Source organism: Hippoglossus hippoglossus, chromosome 10, assembly GCF_009819705.1.
Source record: "Hippoglossus hippoglossus isolate fHipHip1 chromosome 10, fHipHip1.pri, whole genome shotgun sequence".
Taxonomy (NCBI): domain Eukaryota; kingdom Metazoa; phylum Chordata; class Actinopteri; order Pleuronectiformes; family Pleuronectidae; genus Hippoglossus; species Hippoglossus hippoglossus.
The window spans coordinates 14,349,681-14,364,093 of NC_047160.1; the positions used below are offsets into that span (position 1 = coordinate 14,349,681).

Here is a 14,413-nt window from a genome sequence, read left to right on the forward strand (position 1 = left end):
AAAGGAAGGCATTTTTATATGAGGCATGTCAAATCCACCTTTTTGGACCTTTAACATCCACCTGGGGACCTTGAATATTAAAGTCTGGAGCATTGATATCAAACACCGGGTGCTTTTATGTCTCCTTCCAACTTTGGAAGTGACATATCTCCTTTAAATGAAGGCCCTTTCAGATTGAAGTCCACATCTGGCATACTGATCTTTGGTCCGGTGATGGTTGGCATTTGGAATCTTGGTCCCTTGATCTTGCCACTAGGACTCTCTAGGTCAACCTCTGGTCCTTTGATATCCAATCCGGGGGCTTTAATATCAATATCAGTTCCTGGCAAGCTGACATCAACATCAGGCCCTTCAAGTTTTGGACCTTTCCCTCCAAAGCCTGGCATTTTAAATTTAGGCATTTTGAATCCTCCTCTGGGCCCCTCAATGTCAATTTCTGGTCCTCCAATGTCAACTTTGGGAGTTTTGATGTCACCTTTAATGTCAACCTCAGGTATGTTAACATCAATATTAGCTTTTGGAAGGTTAACATCAACATCTGTTATTCCTTCAAGCTTTGGAAGTGCAACATCAACACCACCTTTAGGAGTGGAACCTCTCAGATTGAAATCCACACCGGGCATGGAGAGTTTGGGTCCTGCAATACTTGGCATGTTGAATCTGGGCCCTTTGAGTTTTGCATCAGGACCTTCAATGTCAATTTCTGGCCCTTTAATGTCAACCTTAGGTACTTTAACATCAATATTAGCTTTTGGAAGGTTTACATCAACATCTGGACCCTCCAATTTAGGACCCTTCAGGCCAAAGGAAGGCATTTGTATTTGAGGCATGTCAAATCCACCTTTTGGTCCGGAAATACTTGGCAGGTTGAATTTGGCCCCTTTGACCTTACCACCAGGTCCCTCAATGTCAACATCTGGTGCTGTGATATCCACTTTAGGTGCTTTAATATCAATGTCTCCTGTTGGAAGGCTGACATCAACTTCAGGCCCTTCAACATTTGGGCCTTTAACTCCAAAGGTTGGCAATTTAAATTTGGGCATTTTGAATCCTCCTTTGTGCCCCTCAATGTCAACCTCTGGTCCCTCAATGTCAATCTTGGGAACTTTGATGTCACCTTTAATGTCAACCTCAGGTATGTTAACATCAATATTAGCTTTTGGAAGGTTTACATCAACATCTGCACCCTCTAATTTTGGGCCTTTAACGTTAAAAGAAGGCATTTTGATTTTTGGCATTCCAAATCCACCCTTGTGCCCTTCAATATCAATCTCTGGACCTCTGATATCAACACCAGGTGCTTTTATGTCTCCTTCAATCTTTGGAAGTGAAACATCAACACCACCTTTAGGAGTGGAACCTTTCAGATTGAAATCCACACCGGGCATGGAGAGTTTTGGTCCTGAAATACTTGGCATGTTGAATCTGGGCCCTTTAATTTTACCACTAGGACTCTCAATGTCAACATCTAGTCCTGTGATATCCACTTCAGGTGCTTTAATATCAATGTCTGCTGTTGGAAGGCTGACATCAACTTCAGGCCCTTCAATATTTGGGCCTTTAACTCCAAAGGATGGCAATTGAAATTTGGGCATTCTGAATCCTCCTTTGTGCCCCTCAATGTCAACATCTGGTCCTTCAATGTCAATCTTGGGAGCTTTGATGTCACCCTTAATGTCAACCTCAGGTATGTTAACATCAATACTGGCTTTTGGAAGGTTTACATCTGTTCCCTCTAATTGTGGGCCTTTAACATTAAAAGACGGCATTTTGATTTTTGGCATTTCAAATCCACCCTTGGGCCCTTCAATATCAATCTCTGGAGCTTTGATATCAACACAAGTTGTTTTTATTTCACTTTCAATCTTTGGAATTGACATTTCCATATCACCTTTAAATCTGGGGTCTTTCAGATTGAAATCCACATCTGGTACATTGCCCTTTGGTCCTGAGATGGTTGGCATTTTAAGTTTTGGTACCTTGATTTTACCACTAGAACTCTCAATGTCAACATCTGGTCCTTCAATTCCAACAGATGGTGTTACAATATCAGTGCCAGCATTTGAAAGATTAATGTCAACTTCTGGCATTTCAGCCCTTGGGCCTTTGAAACCGAATTTTGGCAGCTTGAATTTTTGACCTTTAGTTTTCAATCCCAGGTCAACATCAAGACCTTCAGAGCTTCCATTCTTTTCATTGATGCTGATGTCCCCTTGTACCATTTTCACATCAGTCTCTGGGGGGCTTTTACCTTTGGTCCCTTAATCCAAACTTTGGCATTTTAAATTTGGTTTTCTTTGTCCCAATCTCTGGAACATCAACTGTTACATCAGGCCCCCTGAGTTCAGCTTTTGGCATTTGAACATCCCCTTTTAAATCACCCTTGAACTTGGGCCCCATCAGATTGGTATCGACATCTGGCAATGACATTTTTGGTTCAGATATTGTTGGTAACTTAAATTTTGGCCCAGTAACTTCTACTGCTGGAGATTCAAAATCCAGATTAGGCCCTTTGATCTCAATTTCAGGTGTTTTGATATCTCCCTCAATTTTTGGAACTGACACATCCACATTAACTTTATGTTTGGGAGCTTTTGGTTTTAAGTCGACATTTGGAATGTTTATCTTTGGTCCTGAAACTCCTGGCATGTTGAGTTCGGGACCTTTGATTTTTCCACTCGGACTTTCCATGTCAATTTCCGGTCCTTTGACATCCAGCTCGGGGGATTTAATACCAAATGTTGGCATTTTGATTTTCGGCATTTCAAATACACCCTTGGGTCCTCCAATATCAATCTCTGGACCTTTGATGTCAACATCAGGTGTTTTGATGTCTCCTTCAATCTTTGGAATTGACACATCCACGGCACCTCTGAGCGTGGGCCCTTTCAGATTGACATCTGGCATGGAGATTTTTGGTCCTGAGATGTTTGGTATCTTGAATGTAGGTCCCTTTATCTTACCACTAGAACTCGCTAAGTCAACCTCTGGTCCTTTGATATCCAATTTGGGGGCTTTAATGTCAACATCTGCTTCTGGGAGGTTAACAACAACTTTAGGGGCTCTTATGTCTCCTTCAGTTTTTGGACCTTTTATTTTGAAATCCACATCTGGCATTGTCGGCATATTCAATTTAGGTCCTTTGAGTTTTGGTCCTTCAATATCTACCTCTGGTAATTTTATGTCAATGTCAGAACCTGGAACATCAACTTTCGCTTTTGGAAGGGAAAGATCAACGTCTGTGCCCTTTATGTTGAGTGATGGCATTTTAAATGAAGGCATTTTGAATCCACCTTTTTTGCCCTCAATGTCAAATCCTTTTCCTTCGATGTCCACCTCAGAAGCTGTTATGCCTCCTTCAATCTTTGGAAGTGAAGCATCCACATTTCCCTCAACTTTAGGACCTTTTAGTTTGAAGTCAAGATTTGGGATCTTTGGACCTTTTACAGGGACTTCCATGTCAATCTGTGGAGCTTTCATGTCAACATCAGGTACTTTCCCATCAATTGCAGCTTTGGGAAGATTTACATCAACATCTGGACTGTCCAATTTTAGACCTTCAATGTTAAAAGAGGGCATCTTGATTTTCGAGATTTCAAATCCACCCTTAGGCGCTTCAATATCAACCCCTGGAGTTTTGATAACAACATCAGGTGTTCTGATGTCTCCTATCTTTGGACCTGACACATCCAAATCACTTTTGAGTTTTGTACCTTTGAGTTTTGGTCCTTCAATATCTACCTTTGGTGATTTGATGGACGGAATAATAACTTTAAGTCCCTTGATTTTTGCATCAGGGCCTTGAATATCAACCTCTGGACCTTTGATGTTAATCCCAGGTTTATTTATGTCTCCCTCTATCTCACTAGCTGATACATCCACATCACCTTTGAGTTTCAAACCTTTGCCACTTAAATCCACTTCTGGCACGGAAACATTCAGTCCCGACAACACATTGAATTTTGATCCTGTCATACTACCACTAGGGCTCTTAATGTTAACATCTCTTGCTTTAATGTTAATTTCAGGAGCTTTCATAATATTGTCCGCTTTTGGAAGGTGAACATCAACTTCTGGCCCCTCAACCCTTGGAACTTTAATTCCAAATGATGGTGTTTCAATTTCAGGCGTTTTAGGTCCCTCTTGACTCTTTGTGTTAACAATTGAACCTCCGAAATCCACTTGAGGTGCTTTTATTTTTCCTTCAATCTTTGGCTTTTTCATATCCAAAACTCCTTCAGCTCGTGGACATTCAAGTGTGATATCCACAGCTGGCTTCTTTGTTCCTTTAATGGATGGTATGTTAATGTTTGGTCCTTCCAGTTTTGCATCAATTACTGGAGGTTTAACATCAATCTCATGAGTTTTTACAATCTTTTTACCTACTTTCATTTTTGGTACAGACACATCACCTTGAAATGTTGTATCTTTCAGGCCATTGGGTCCAGCTTCATGTCCCTCAATGTTAATATCCAATTTTGGGATATTAATGTTTGCATCTGACCGTTCCATATCAACTTTGTCCCCTTTAATGCCAACCACGGTTGTTTTGACATCAATTTCTGGTTTGGTTCCTTTGATTTTTAAATCAATGCTTTCAACACCAGCTGTTGGTGCTTTAATAGCAAACCCATGACCACCAAATGATGGTATCTTTATCTGAGGCATTTTGAAATCCCCTTCATTTCCCTCAATATTTACATCTGGACCTTTAAAGTCTACTATCGGTGCCTTCATTTCTCCCTCAGTCTTTGGCACACCACTTACATCCACACCTGCCATTGAAATTTTGGCAGGCCTTGAGGAATATCCCGAGGTAACATTGCCAATTGTTATTGCTGATCCTCCTATTCTGCCACCTCTCAACTCAGTATCAATATCAATGGAACCACCACTATGTCTGACATTCGCAATTTCAATACTACCTGATCCCTTTGCTTGTGGGGGACTGATGTCAATTTCAGATACCCTAACCTTTGTTCTCTCACCTAAACTGGTGTCAAGGATTCCCTCCTGTGTTTTATCCATGGATGTAGTCAAAATCTGCATTCCTTTTCCTGGTACAGCGAGACTAATTGATCCTCCATTCTCGTCTGCAGAGATTACCTCTGCACCTCCTATCCCTCCTATTGTAACATGCTTACTCCCAGTGTTTGTGCTGTCTCTTAGTGTCATGCCTGCTTCAGACAACTGGGTGCTTCCATCTCCTTGCTCTCCACCTCCTCTTGAGACCTCAAAACCTGCCTGGCTACCACCGGTTATTCCAAAGTTTGGTCCTTTAAATCTGAGACCTGCACTTCTTTCTTTTTCTATCTCTCTTGTATTTGTTGTGGTCTTAACACCCCCACTGCCCCACCGTGTCTCTGTGGAGCTAACATGTGGCCCAGTGTAAGAGACATTGCCTGACTCAAAAACTCCCTCCTCTGTTCCCTCTTTACCTGAAGGGCTGCCATGTGAGATTCTGAAACGAGGAGAGCCATCTGCAGAGTCGTGCCTTGGCCCCTTGAACTCTGGGCTTGAAACTTCAAGTTGCTCACTTATGCCACTCGGCATATCCACTGTGTAGGTAGTAATGCGGCGGGTGATGGTAGTAATTGTGCTGCCATCACTGCTTGTGCTGCTGTGCCGCTCTGTACGAACATCTACTCCTTCTGCAAGGTCCTCAGACTTCAGCCTTGGTTTGATTTTCTTTGTGTATATTCTCTTATAGTCCTCATCATCACCACTCTGTAAAACACAAGAACACATTCAGCATTGAATGCATTTTGTTTCAATAGATTCCCTATACAAACGTCAGATATCATAATACAAAGAAAAAAAACCTTACAAGGATGATGTCTGGACTGGAACCTCCAAACCGGGTCTTCCCTTCCCATGTCAGTGTACCCATTGGTGAACGACATGGTGTGCTCAAGGGCGAGCAGCAAGGGGATTTGTCTCCTTTGTTTTGTAGTTTCAGTCCAACCTTGTGGCGGTTCAACGTCTTTAGTAGCTCAGATGTTTCTTCTGAGCTCATGTTATCAAAGTAGATAGTGGCTCCCACAATTTGGTCACCTGCGATTTAAGTGGAGGCAGAACCAAAAAAGTATGTTAAGAATACTAGTGATGACTTTGAACTTTGGTCAGATAAATCTTAATTCTTGATTCAAAATTTTACCTTCATATACTTTTCCAGACCGCCCTGCAGGTGACTCTCCTTTCACCTCCTTTACAAAGATCTCTCCTTCACTTGTCCGTTCAATGGTCAAGCCAGTTTTGTCTGGACCCTCCCAGTCTGGAAAGAGCACTTCCCTTGTTTCTTCCTCTTCAGCCATCTAGGGTTTGAAAGAAAAAAAAAAAAAGGTTGATGGGACGAATGTATGCATTTGCATACAGGTATAAAAGAGAAATATATAACATACAAGAAAATGAATGTGACTTCATAAAATACCTTTTTTTTTGGTTTCCACTATTGCAGCCTTTGTGCGCAGGAAAGTCTACCTTGGTTTTCCCTACATAAAGAAAGCACAGCGATAATCATTCAGACAAAATTGTGACAGCCAAAAAAATTATATCTCTTTACATCCACAGAGTATTGTAGTAGCTCTACAAGCTAGAAGGTGGGTCTAGCTTGTAGCATCCAATATTAAACACTAGATGGTGTTGAAACCCTGTCAGACAATACAGCCTCTAACTCCTCAATACACCAAACCATTCTCTCACTCCCTCCTAGGTGCTTTGTTCTTTCGAATTTGTTATGGTCAGACCACACCCTGCCTAGAGGATAGCAGCCCGATCCTGTGCCTACACCCCAGCTCCAATAGCAATACAGACAACAATGAGTAGAACTGTCTTGCTTTTGGAAAACACACGGAAGTGCACACACGCACAGTATACATATATTGTACATCAACATTTTACCTCACACCTTCTCATAAACATACACTCTCATAAACATCCACAAACAGTACTCTAATACCACAACAGGTACACATTTGTTTGTGCTCATATACACAATGCAAACCAAAGCATCTTGTTGTGCTCATTAATGAAAGCGACACATCACTTTCCATCTAGGTTGTCCATATATTTGTGATTATTGTATTGATGAAATTCACTGTTTCAAGAAGTTGATCACATTTAAGGAGCACTTAGCAATACAAAAGCATATCATGTTACTTGTGAAATTCCTGATCATGATATAGAATCTCTTTCTATAAGCACACAATGATGCAACAATTGACCATATTTCCATCAGCTCATATAAAGCCAGTTTACAGTCATGCTTAATTTTTCTTTGCCTGTCTATATGCATTGTAGTAAACAACCATCACAATAAAGTAATAATAAAGATAATGTTTGTTTTATTATTGTTAGAACTGTGAAACATGCTGACTAATATCCACTCTCACATAATAAACCAATTAAAGCAAGACAATATATAGACTGGTCCTGCATGGTTGGGAATACTGGGAAATGCTTGCAATGCTTTGATGTATCATTAGGTCCTCTCTCTGAGTTTGCCTTTCGCAGACACTGAGGACTTAATAGGATGAGCCAGGGACACTAACTGTGATAATACCCGAGACATGGATGACTTTCATGCCAAAGATGATGGTAACCACTTAAAGGCATCCACAACCTGATCTTCTTCCCTTTCAATCGTCAAATTTTCCGGTCAGTGTGAATTGACTGAAGCTTGAAACATATCTTTTCAACACCTCAGTATCCATCACATTAAATGCATCAAATACAGCAGAAAAGTTCAAGTGGGGGTGGTGGGGGGTTTGGGTCCACCTTTCCCAATTAACTCATATAGATCAAAGCTGACACTTCATCAGACCTCTCTGATCCCACACTGAACCGAAAGAATATGTGTTTTCCTCATGGGTTGCAATCAACTCATTTTACACATTCACTTCCTCTCCTCACTCAGTTTATGAAAACACACCAAAAATTCTCTTTTTCTTTTTTCCCCCTCCCTATCCATGCATCTATTTTAATAATCACCTTTTATATTTGAACCTTTTTTCCACTTCTCCCTATTTTTTTCTTGCTCATAGGCTCTCCATGATAGATAACTATTTGGGCCACCCTTGTTCTCACAGCTTTGACATATTTCTGGCAACAAACTGCAGGCCTCACAGCAATATGGGAGGGAAGTAAGGAACTTAGGGGAAGTTGGAAAGAAAAGGAAATTGTAAAAAAAAGAAAGAAATTGAGCTTGATAGAAAGTGAGCACAGAGGGGTATGTATGGTTGTGAAATGGCTTTGTGAAATGTTAGCATACACGTCTGCAGAGAAGAGCAGGTAATACAGCCAAGTCACTGATGAGTCTCCTCAAATGCTTAAAGCACTGCATGGGGCATCCATATTATTCCCATCCCTGTTCATTCTTGCATAAATTTAGGTCTAATCTCATTTAACCCCTTGGCCCTACCCCTACCGCTTGTTTAAGAGGGTTATCTTGCCCCTTGGAAAGGAGTCACAAGGGGTAGTGGTTGAAATCTTCCCCTACGAATTGGGATAGCCCTTCAAGAAGCTGTTACATCATCAGTAGTCATTGCGAAAAACCCAACCAACATCAGTAGTCGTCGATGTAAACAGATGAGACAGGTTTGCCGGGGATGTCATTGTAATAACATTGTTAAGATCTTATATAAACCAATGCTATTGTTTGCAGTTACTTGAGTGACAAACCTATAATACACAAATAACATCTATGCTAATGCAGATGAATCAATGACATTTGAAATTGAAAGCTTGGCTGCTCTGCATTATTTCACGTATGAATCAAAAGCACACAGCTTCAGTTTGCTAGGAGGGGCCTGTATAAAACCCTGCCAGGATGCTTTGTTATTAGAGGAGTTAAGTTCAGTTAGAGAAATTGCTAGCATGCTAAACGAAGGGGAAGGGCTAAGGGGTAGGGGAAAGGGGTGAAATGGGATAGGGTCTCAAGCCATCCCTTTTTAAACAAGCTTAGAATATGCCATAACATAGCAGAAACTAGTTTAGAGAAAAGATTATTCCAAATAATGATCCAACAAGATCATAGTATTAGATATGGATTGTGTTGTAAACAGATCCTAAATAAGTAAGGCTCTGTTCTTGAGATCATAAGACAGGCAGACGGTCTGTTACTCAAAGCGATCAGGCGACATGACAATTAACTAGTCCTCTATTCTTTCCCTTTCATTTCTCTGAATTTCATGTCAGTGAGTGACATTCCTGGTGTCACATGTCCTTAAATTTGATTAGTGATGTCATCTGAAACATATTTGGAGGACTTAAGACTTTTGGAAAAAAGCCTTGAAGGGAGAAAAGTAGGGTAAACGGAGAGCTTGCCATCTATCATATTTTATTATTTCCTGGAATGTGTGTTGAGCTAGTGGAGATATGGGGACAGTGGGGGAAACAAGGGCTTCTGTTAACCAGAGTGCAACCACAGAACATTTCTGGATAAGCTCTCTTATGACTTGTTATTGGCCTACAGAGGCTGGTTTCAGCTAGCTTCCTTTGCTGACTACAAACAGTTAAAACAGTGTGCGTTTGGCGGGCTTTTGGTAAGGTTATTTCATAAGAAGGGGAAAGGGGTCCCAGTAGAACAGGTGGTCACTGGGGAAGGAAGGAGGGGAGCAAGAGGAGGCACAGTGAGTAGAGGCAGAGAAGTGTCAGGTTGCCACAAGACAGGCCTTTCACAGCTGAACGACAGTGACATAACCTTCCAGGTTCAAAAGAGGCTTTTTAACAAACATTCAAACAGAGGTTTGGTGTCTGTGCAGTGAATGTGTGTGAATCTTTTGCATCAATTCTAAGGACACTTACCTTGGATTGCTCAAGCAATGCCACGGGCTTCAGTCTGCTGCTGTGGTTCTTCTTTCTCGACTTCTGCTGACAAAAACAACAAGGAGATTGGGGTTTAGTTACAATGATTTAACAAATCAAATTATCATGGACAATACAAAGTAAATCCATCCTGAATTCATTATCCATCTCTTGTGCAATAACCCACCATGTTTAAGCTGCATATTTGACAGATAAGAAAATAAATCCCTCACAAACGGGTGACTATTGCATTGAGAGTTGTGTCCCCACATGAAATAGAGCCACACACAATCAGGATTTACTCGCAGTATTTCAGTGTATATGCTCAATGGACCTTCCATGATCAATCAGAGCGTTCACAGTCTAATTAACCAACCAATAGTAACAGTATTGACACCAGAAAGGGATTATGCAAAAACACCTTTTAAGTAAATGCATTCAGGTGCTTATTTGGCGTGGCTGCAGACGAGGAGGTAGACGAACACACTAACACAATGTCTATCCAGGGTTCTGTTCACCAAATCCAGGTGTAGAAGAATTGTTGAAGGAAATATTTGCTAAAATATGTTTGTGAATGCCTCTGTTCTACTTCTAGTGCTCGGCTAGGAGACAAGCATAGCATGTTGTGTAACTGTATTCATTAAGTGGATTCTACGTTTAAATTTTGCACTCCAAGTCATTGTTACTTTTACCCGCTGTAACTACCCCAAAATCTTACAAGGATTATTGCTTCAACCCACCGGCATACTGTAAAACAAAGCCTTCTCTTTGTCAGTCTCAGCATAAACAGAACCAGACTTGATGTGTGTAGAGACAGGCATCTACCGGTGGGAACATGTCCCTCAGTAAAATTCTTCTCAGACAGGCCTCCAACCCCATAATTAACCTCCCCCTCTTCAGGTCCCTATTTTCAATACAGTAAAGTGCTCATTACTACGGTGAAAAGTATGCCAATTAACTGTGTGAGACAGTGAACCCATGTCTAAACAGCCAGGCTTTAAATACCTATGCCAAACACTTAATGCAGCAGAGAGAAAGTGAGCAAATCCTTTAAAAGCAGTAATATTGGAGCCGCGAGAGCATGTAAATGCTTTCGAGATTGTTGTTGACTGCCTTTTTGAACTGGTCCTATAGACCGAAATGGATGGGACAGAGCTGAGATGAATGCCAGCTAGTATGTGGGTGTCATTATGTTTGTGTAGAGAGACTTGTGCCACAGCAGCTGTGTACACTCTCTAGCACATACTCTAGTTACAGAGACACATTCATCAGACTATTGTGTTGGGGAGTCATTCAGGTAGACGGCCTACTGAAGGACATTTTTTCAAAGCGTATGTTAGACATGAGTGAGAACTGGCTTATATCAGTGATGCCCAAAGCAGAAATAGATAAATTGTATTTGACATCTCTGTAAAAAGAGACATTCCTTATTTTTTTGGTGGAATTTTATTTTAGTTGTGTTGATTGGTGTGATTTGCTCGATCCAAAAATATGACAATAGAAAAAGCAAATGTAGTTGAATGCATGATAAATATTTCACAAGGGCCATATCTTAGTAAACATACTCAAAAGATAAAAACTAGGTTGCCACACCTTGTGTACGCAATACCTTGCTGAGACCACATACATAAACACACACAGGTATGCACAGTAAGGTGAAACATGGTTACCACCAGTAGGGAAAGCAAATAGAAACATATGCTGTTGTGAAGAGTAGGAATACCACACTCCACGAGGCAGACCTATGTGCTGTGCTTACAGAGGGAGCAGCTCAGTGCACAGCCCCACCCAGGCCTCCAGTCACACACATTCCTTGATAGAGTCGTCAGTCCAGCTGGAAGGGAGCCCAGCCTCTCCCCACAGTGACTAACTCCAAAGAAATGTCCACTTTCTCTCTAACTTTGAATCTAGCTTCATTCTATGTTGCCCACCCTGCACCCTGCTTGAGTGCCCACTCCCCTGCAGTCAGTCCACCGCACTCCCCCACCTACAGGTTCTGCTCAAATAAACAAGAATTCCAAGTTCAGTCCGACATGCGCCTTTAACTGCATCCGGAAACGATGAATGAACTCTGAGATGATAAGTTGAATGAGTCCCATTTTCATCATCCATATCATCATCAATATAACCAGTTTAGCTGGAAACCCTTGGCATTTGGCTGATGAAACAAACAACAGTAAACACCTCACTACTATCTATATCAATATATTCCATAATATTCTTCTTTGCATTGAAGGCACAAACCTGAATGTCTGACTTTTTGTTTGTTCTTAAGTAGGTCGCAGCACACTGGGTATTGTTCAAAGTGGTTGTAGTCAATTAATCTGGTTGATTGCCAAATCCAATCAAATGGGCTGACAGAAAATAGGAGCAGTGTGACGATGATTAAAGCTCAATCGTAAGTGAATCAGGCACAGCTGTGCTGGTGAGTGATAAGATTTGATTATGAGCAAATAAAAAGGCCTCAGTGCAGAGAGGGAAAAGGGAGAGAGGAGCAGTAACCAAATCATTGGTGTTGTCAAAACCAAATAGACTGTCTGTTCTCGACTCTGCGTTGTAGTTTGACGCAGCAAGTGCAGTAAACACAAAAAGAGACACAGCAGGCCTCGCCGTGGGTTCTCTCCTCCCTCAAACTGGCAGATAGGACGTGCATGTGTGACGCATATAAAAGGAATGTGCGTCAAAATAAATGCTTCTTTTTTGCACTCCATAGTCCACATAGCCCTAAACCAAACCACAAGTCCTGCAGAAGACCAAAGCCTGCCCACTGACGCCAACTTGGCCTGTTGCTTATTAAACAATTGTGACTTTGGCAGGAGTTGCGCACCGAATGGAAAAACTAATGAAAACCCCTAAAACACTCTTCCCTTGCTTTTATGAGATCACAAACAAGACCAGGAGTTGTGCTGAGAGTACATTTCGACAACACTTGGATTTCCATGTAAATTATACGTAGAGTCTCAAGTTCACAAAAGGACAGTGGCATAAAGTCTGAATACTGTATGAAGTGGAAAGTGCCAGATAACTCATGGCTCCTGATATGACTCATTGTTCTCTGTTACCTCCCCAAATATCCAATGAGGCACGATCTCAATTTGAATTTCCTCTCCCAGGGTTTATTCCATTTTTTCTTTCTATGCTAAAGTTTTACATGGAATTCTTTACTTGTCATCCAACGACCATAACCTGTAACTGTGTAGCACCTGGAATTACATATAATTTACGACGTTATATGTAATATTGGTCTATGCAAAAACGTGACTTAACAATTGAAAGAGCACACAGTAACATATTTGCAAAAGTTAAACATGACTAAAGCTGAAGTTTTGAAATGAGAAGTGATCCTGGACTGGGTCTTATGGGCAGTTTCAGAGCCAAAAAACATTGTGCAGCCAGCACATGAAAAATAGGATGAAGAAAAGCACAGCCATATTTCTGACGATGACGTATATTGCATAACTAGTTAGACTAGAAAGAGAGAAAGTGAACGAGGGTGAATTTTTTACAGCTCTGTCATATACTTAAGATATCAGTTTAAGTCTGCAGGCAACAGCCTTATAACGGCCCTGTCGTGTATCTGTCTGACTTTAACTCAATTTAATATGGCAGTTTGGTTTGTTTCAGTCTTCCACAGCTGCTGTTTGAACAAGAACAAATGCAAGTCCATTCATGAAGCAGGAGGCAAAAAGGTTAAGAAGAGGGGGCTAGATGGATACCATGGCAGCAGAATGTATATATAGACAGAAAACTACCTTAGCTTTAGAACTGTAAGCATATGCATTCGGTTAGTAACTGTATTCACACCACACCAGAGTAGTGTAGAGTTGTTTAGAACACGAGCATGTTGGATTCTGAGGAGTGCAGTCCTTGAGAATCTTGTGCCAGATAAAGAAAGCCTAAACAAAGCTGCATTTCTAAATTTACATTCCATGTCCTGCTGCCCTGACATTTTGTATGCCTCATTCCAAAGTGATTCTTTGTAACAGATGCTACATGTCGTTCCTTGTGCATGGCAACATAATGGTGTTGGAAGGGTTTGGGGTGCAGGTCAGAAAGTAGGTGGGCGGACACCAGGCAGTGCAGTACCGCAATAGTTATGTAAGACTTATTGTATAGTGGTGCGTATGTCTGGCCGAACACTGGTGAAAGCTACTTAGTTATCAGAAAAATTATTCACATCCATTTTTTAAATTCCATGCTCGCTAAAGTCCCACCAAGCTTGAAGCAAATATAAACTGTGAATTGTATGCCCATGCATGGGTGGGTATTAAGTGTGACTTGTGATGACTCATCATACCTCTCAAATCACTATTTCTCAACAACAAGTCAGCTGGTGCGAATTGAGCATAGTGAGGAAATGCTGAAGCATTCCGAACCAGCAGTGGATGGATGAGAAGGGAGTGGCTGCTGGGTGGATTGCCTAGAAAGACTAAAATCACACACTACGGTTTGATGTTTATTTGCAGCTGGAAGAAAAGTAAACTTCCCTCACTGGTACAGTTGTGTATCTAAAAGCTCCCTGTTGTTTTATCTAACCAGTCTCTAGGGTGGGACTTCAGTGCGTCGGCTAGAACTTCAGGATATCCAAGGGCCCAGCTTTGCTTTCAGA

The 14,413-nt window shown here is 41.3% G+C and overlaps 1 protein-coding gene across 1 annotated transcript in view; it reads right to left on the minus strand.

The window, feature by feature from the left end:
• Positions 1-14,413, minus strand: part of ahnak (AHNAK nucleoprotein) — a 31,984-nt gene that overhangs the window by 14,608 nt on the left and 2,963 nt on the right. Inside the window, 11 exon segments of the mRNA XM_034598963.1 lie at positions 689-1,825; positions 2,250-2,426; positions 2,457-2,670; positions 2,713-3,756; positions 3,874-4,144; positions 4,361-4,847; positions 5,085-5,727; positions 5,828-6,054; positions 6,158-6,314; positions 6,431-6,491; positions 9,805-9,867. Coding sequence (XP_034454854.1) covers positions 689-1,825; positions 2,250-2,426; positions 2,457-2,670; positions 2,713-3,756; positions 3,874-4,144; positions 4,361-4,847; positions 5,085-5,727; positions 5,828-6,054; positions 6,158-6,314 — 4,357 coding nt within the window. The 5' untranslated portion in view covers positions 6,431-6,491; positions 9,805-9,867.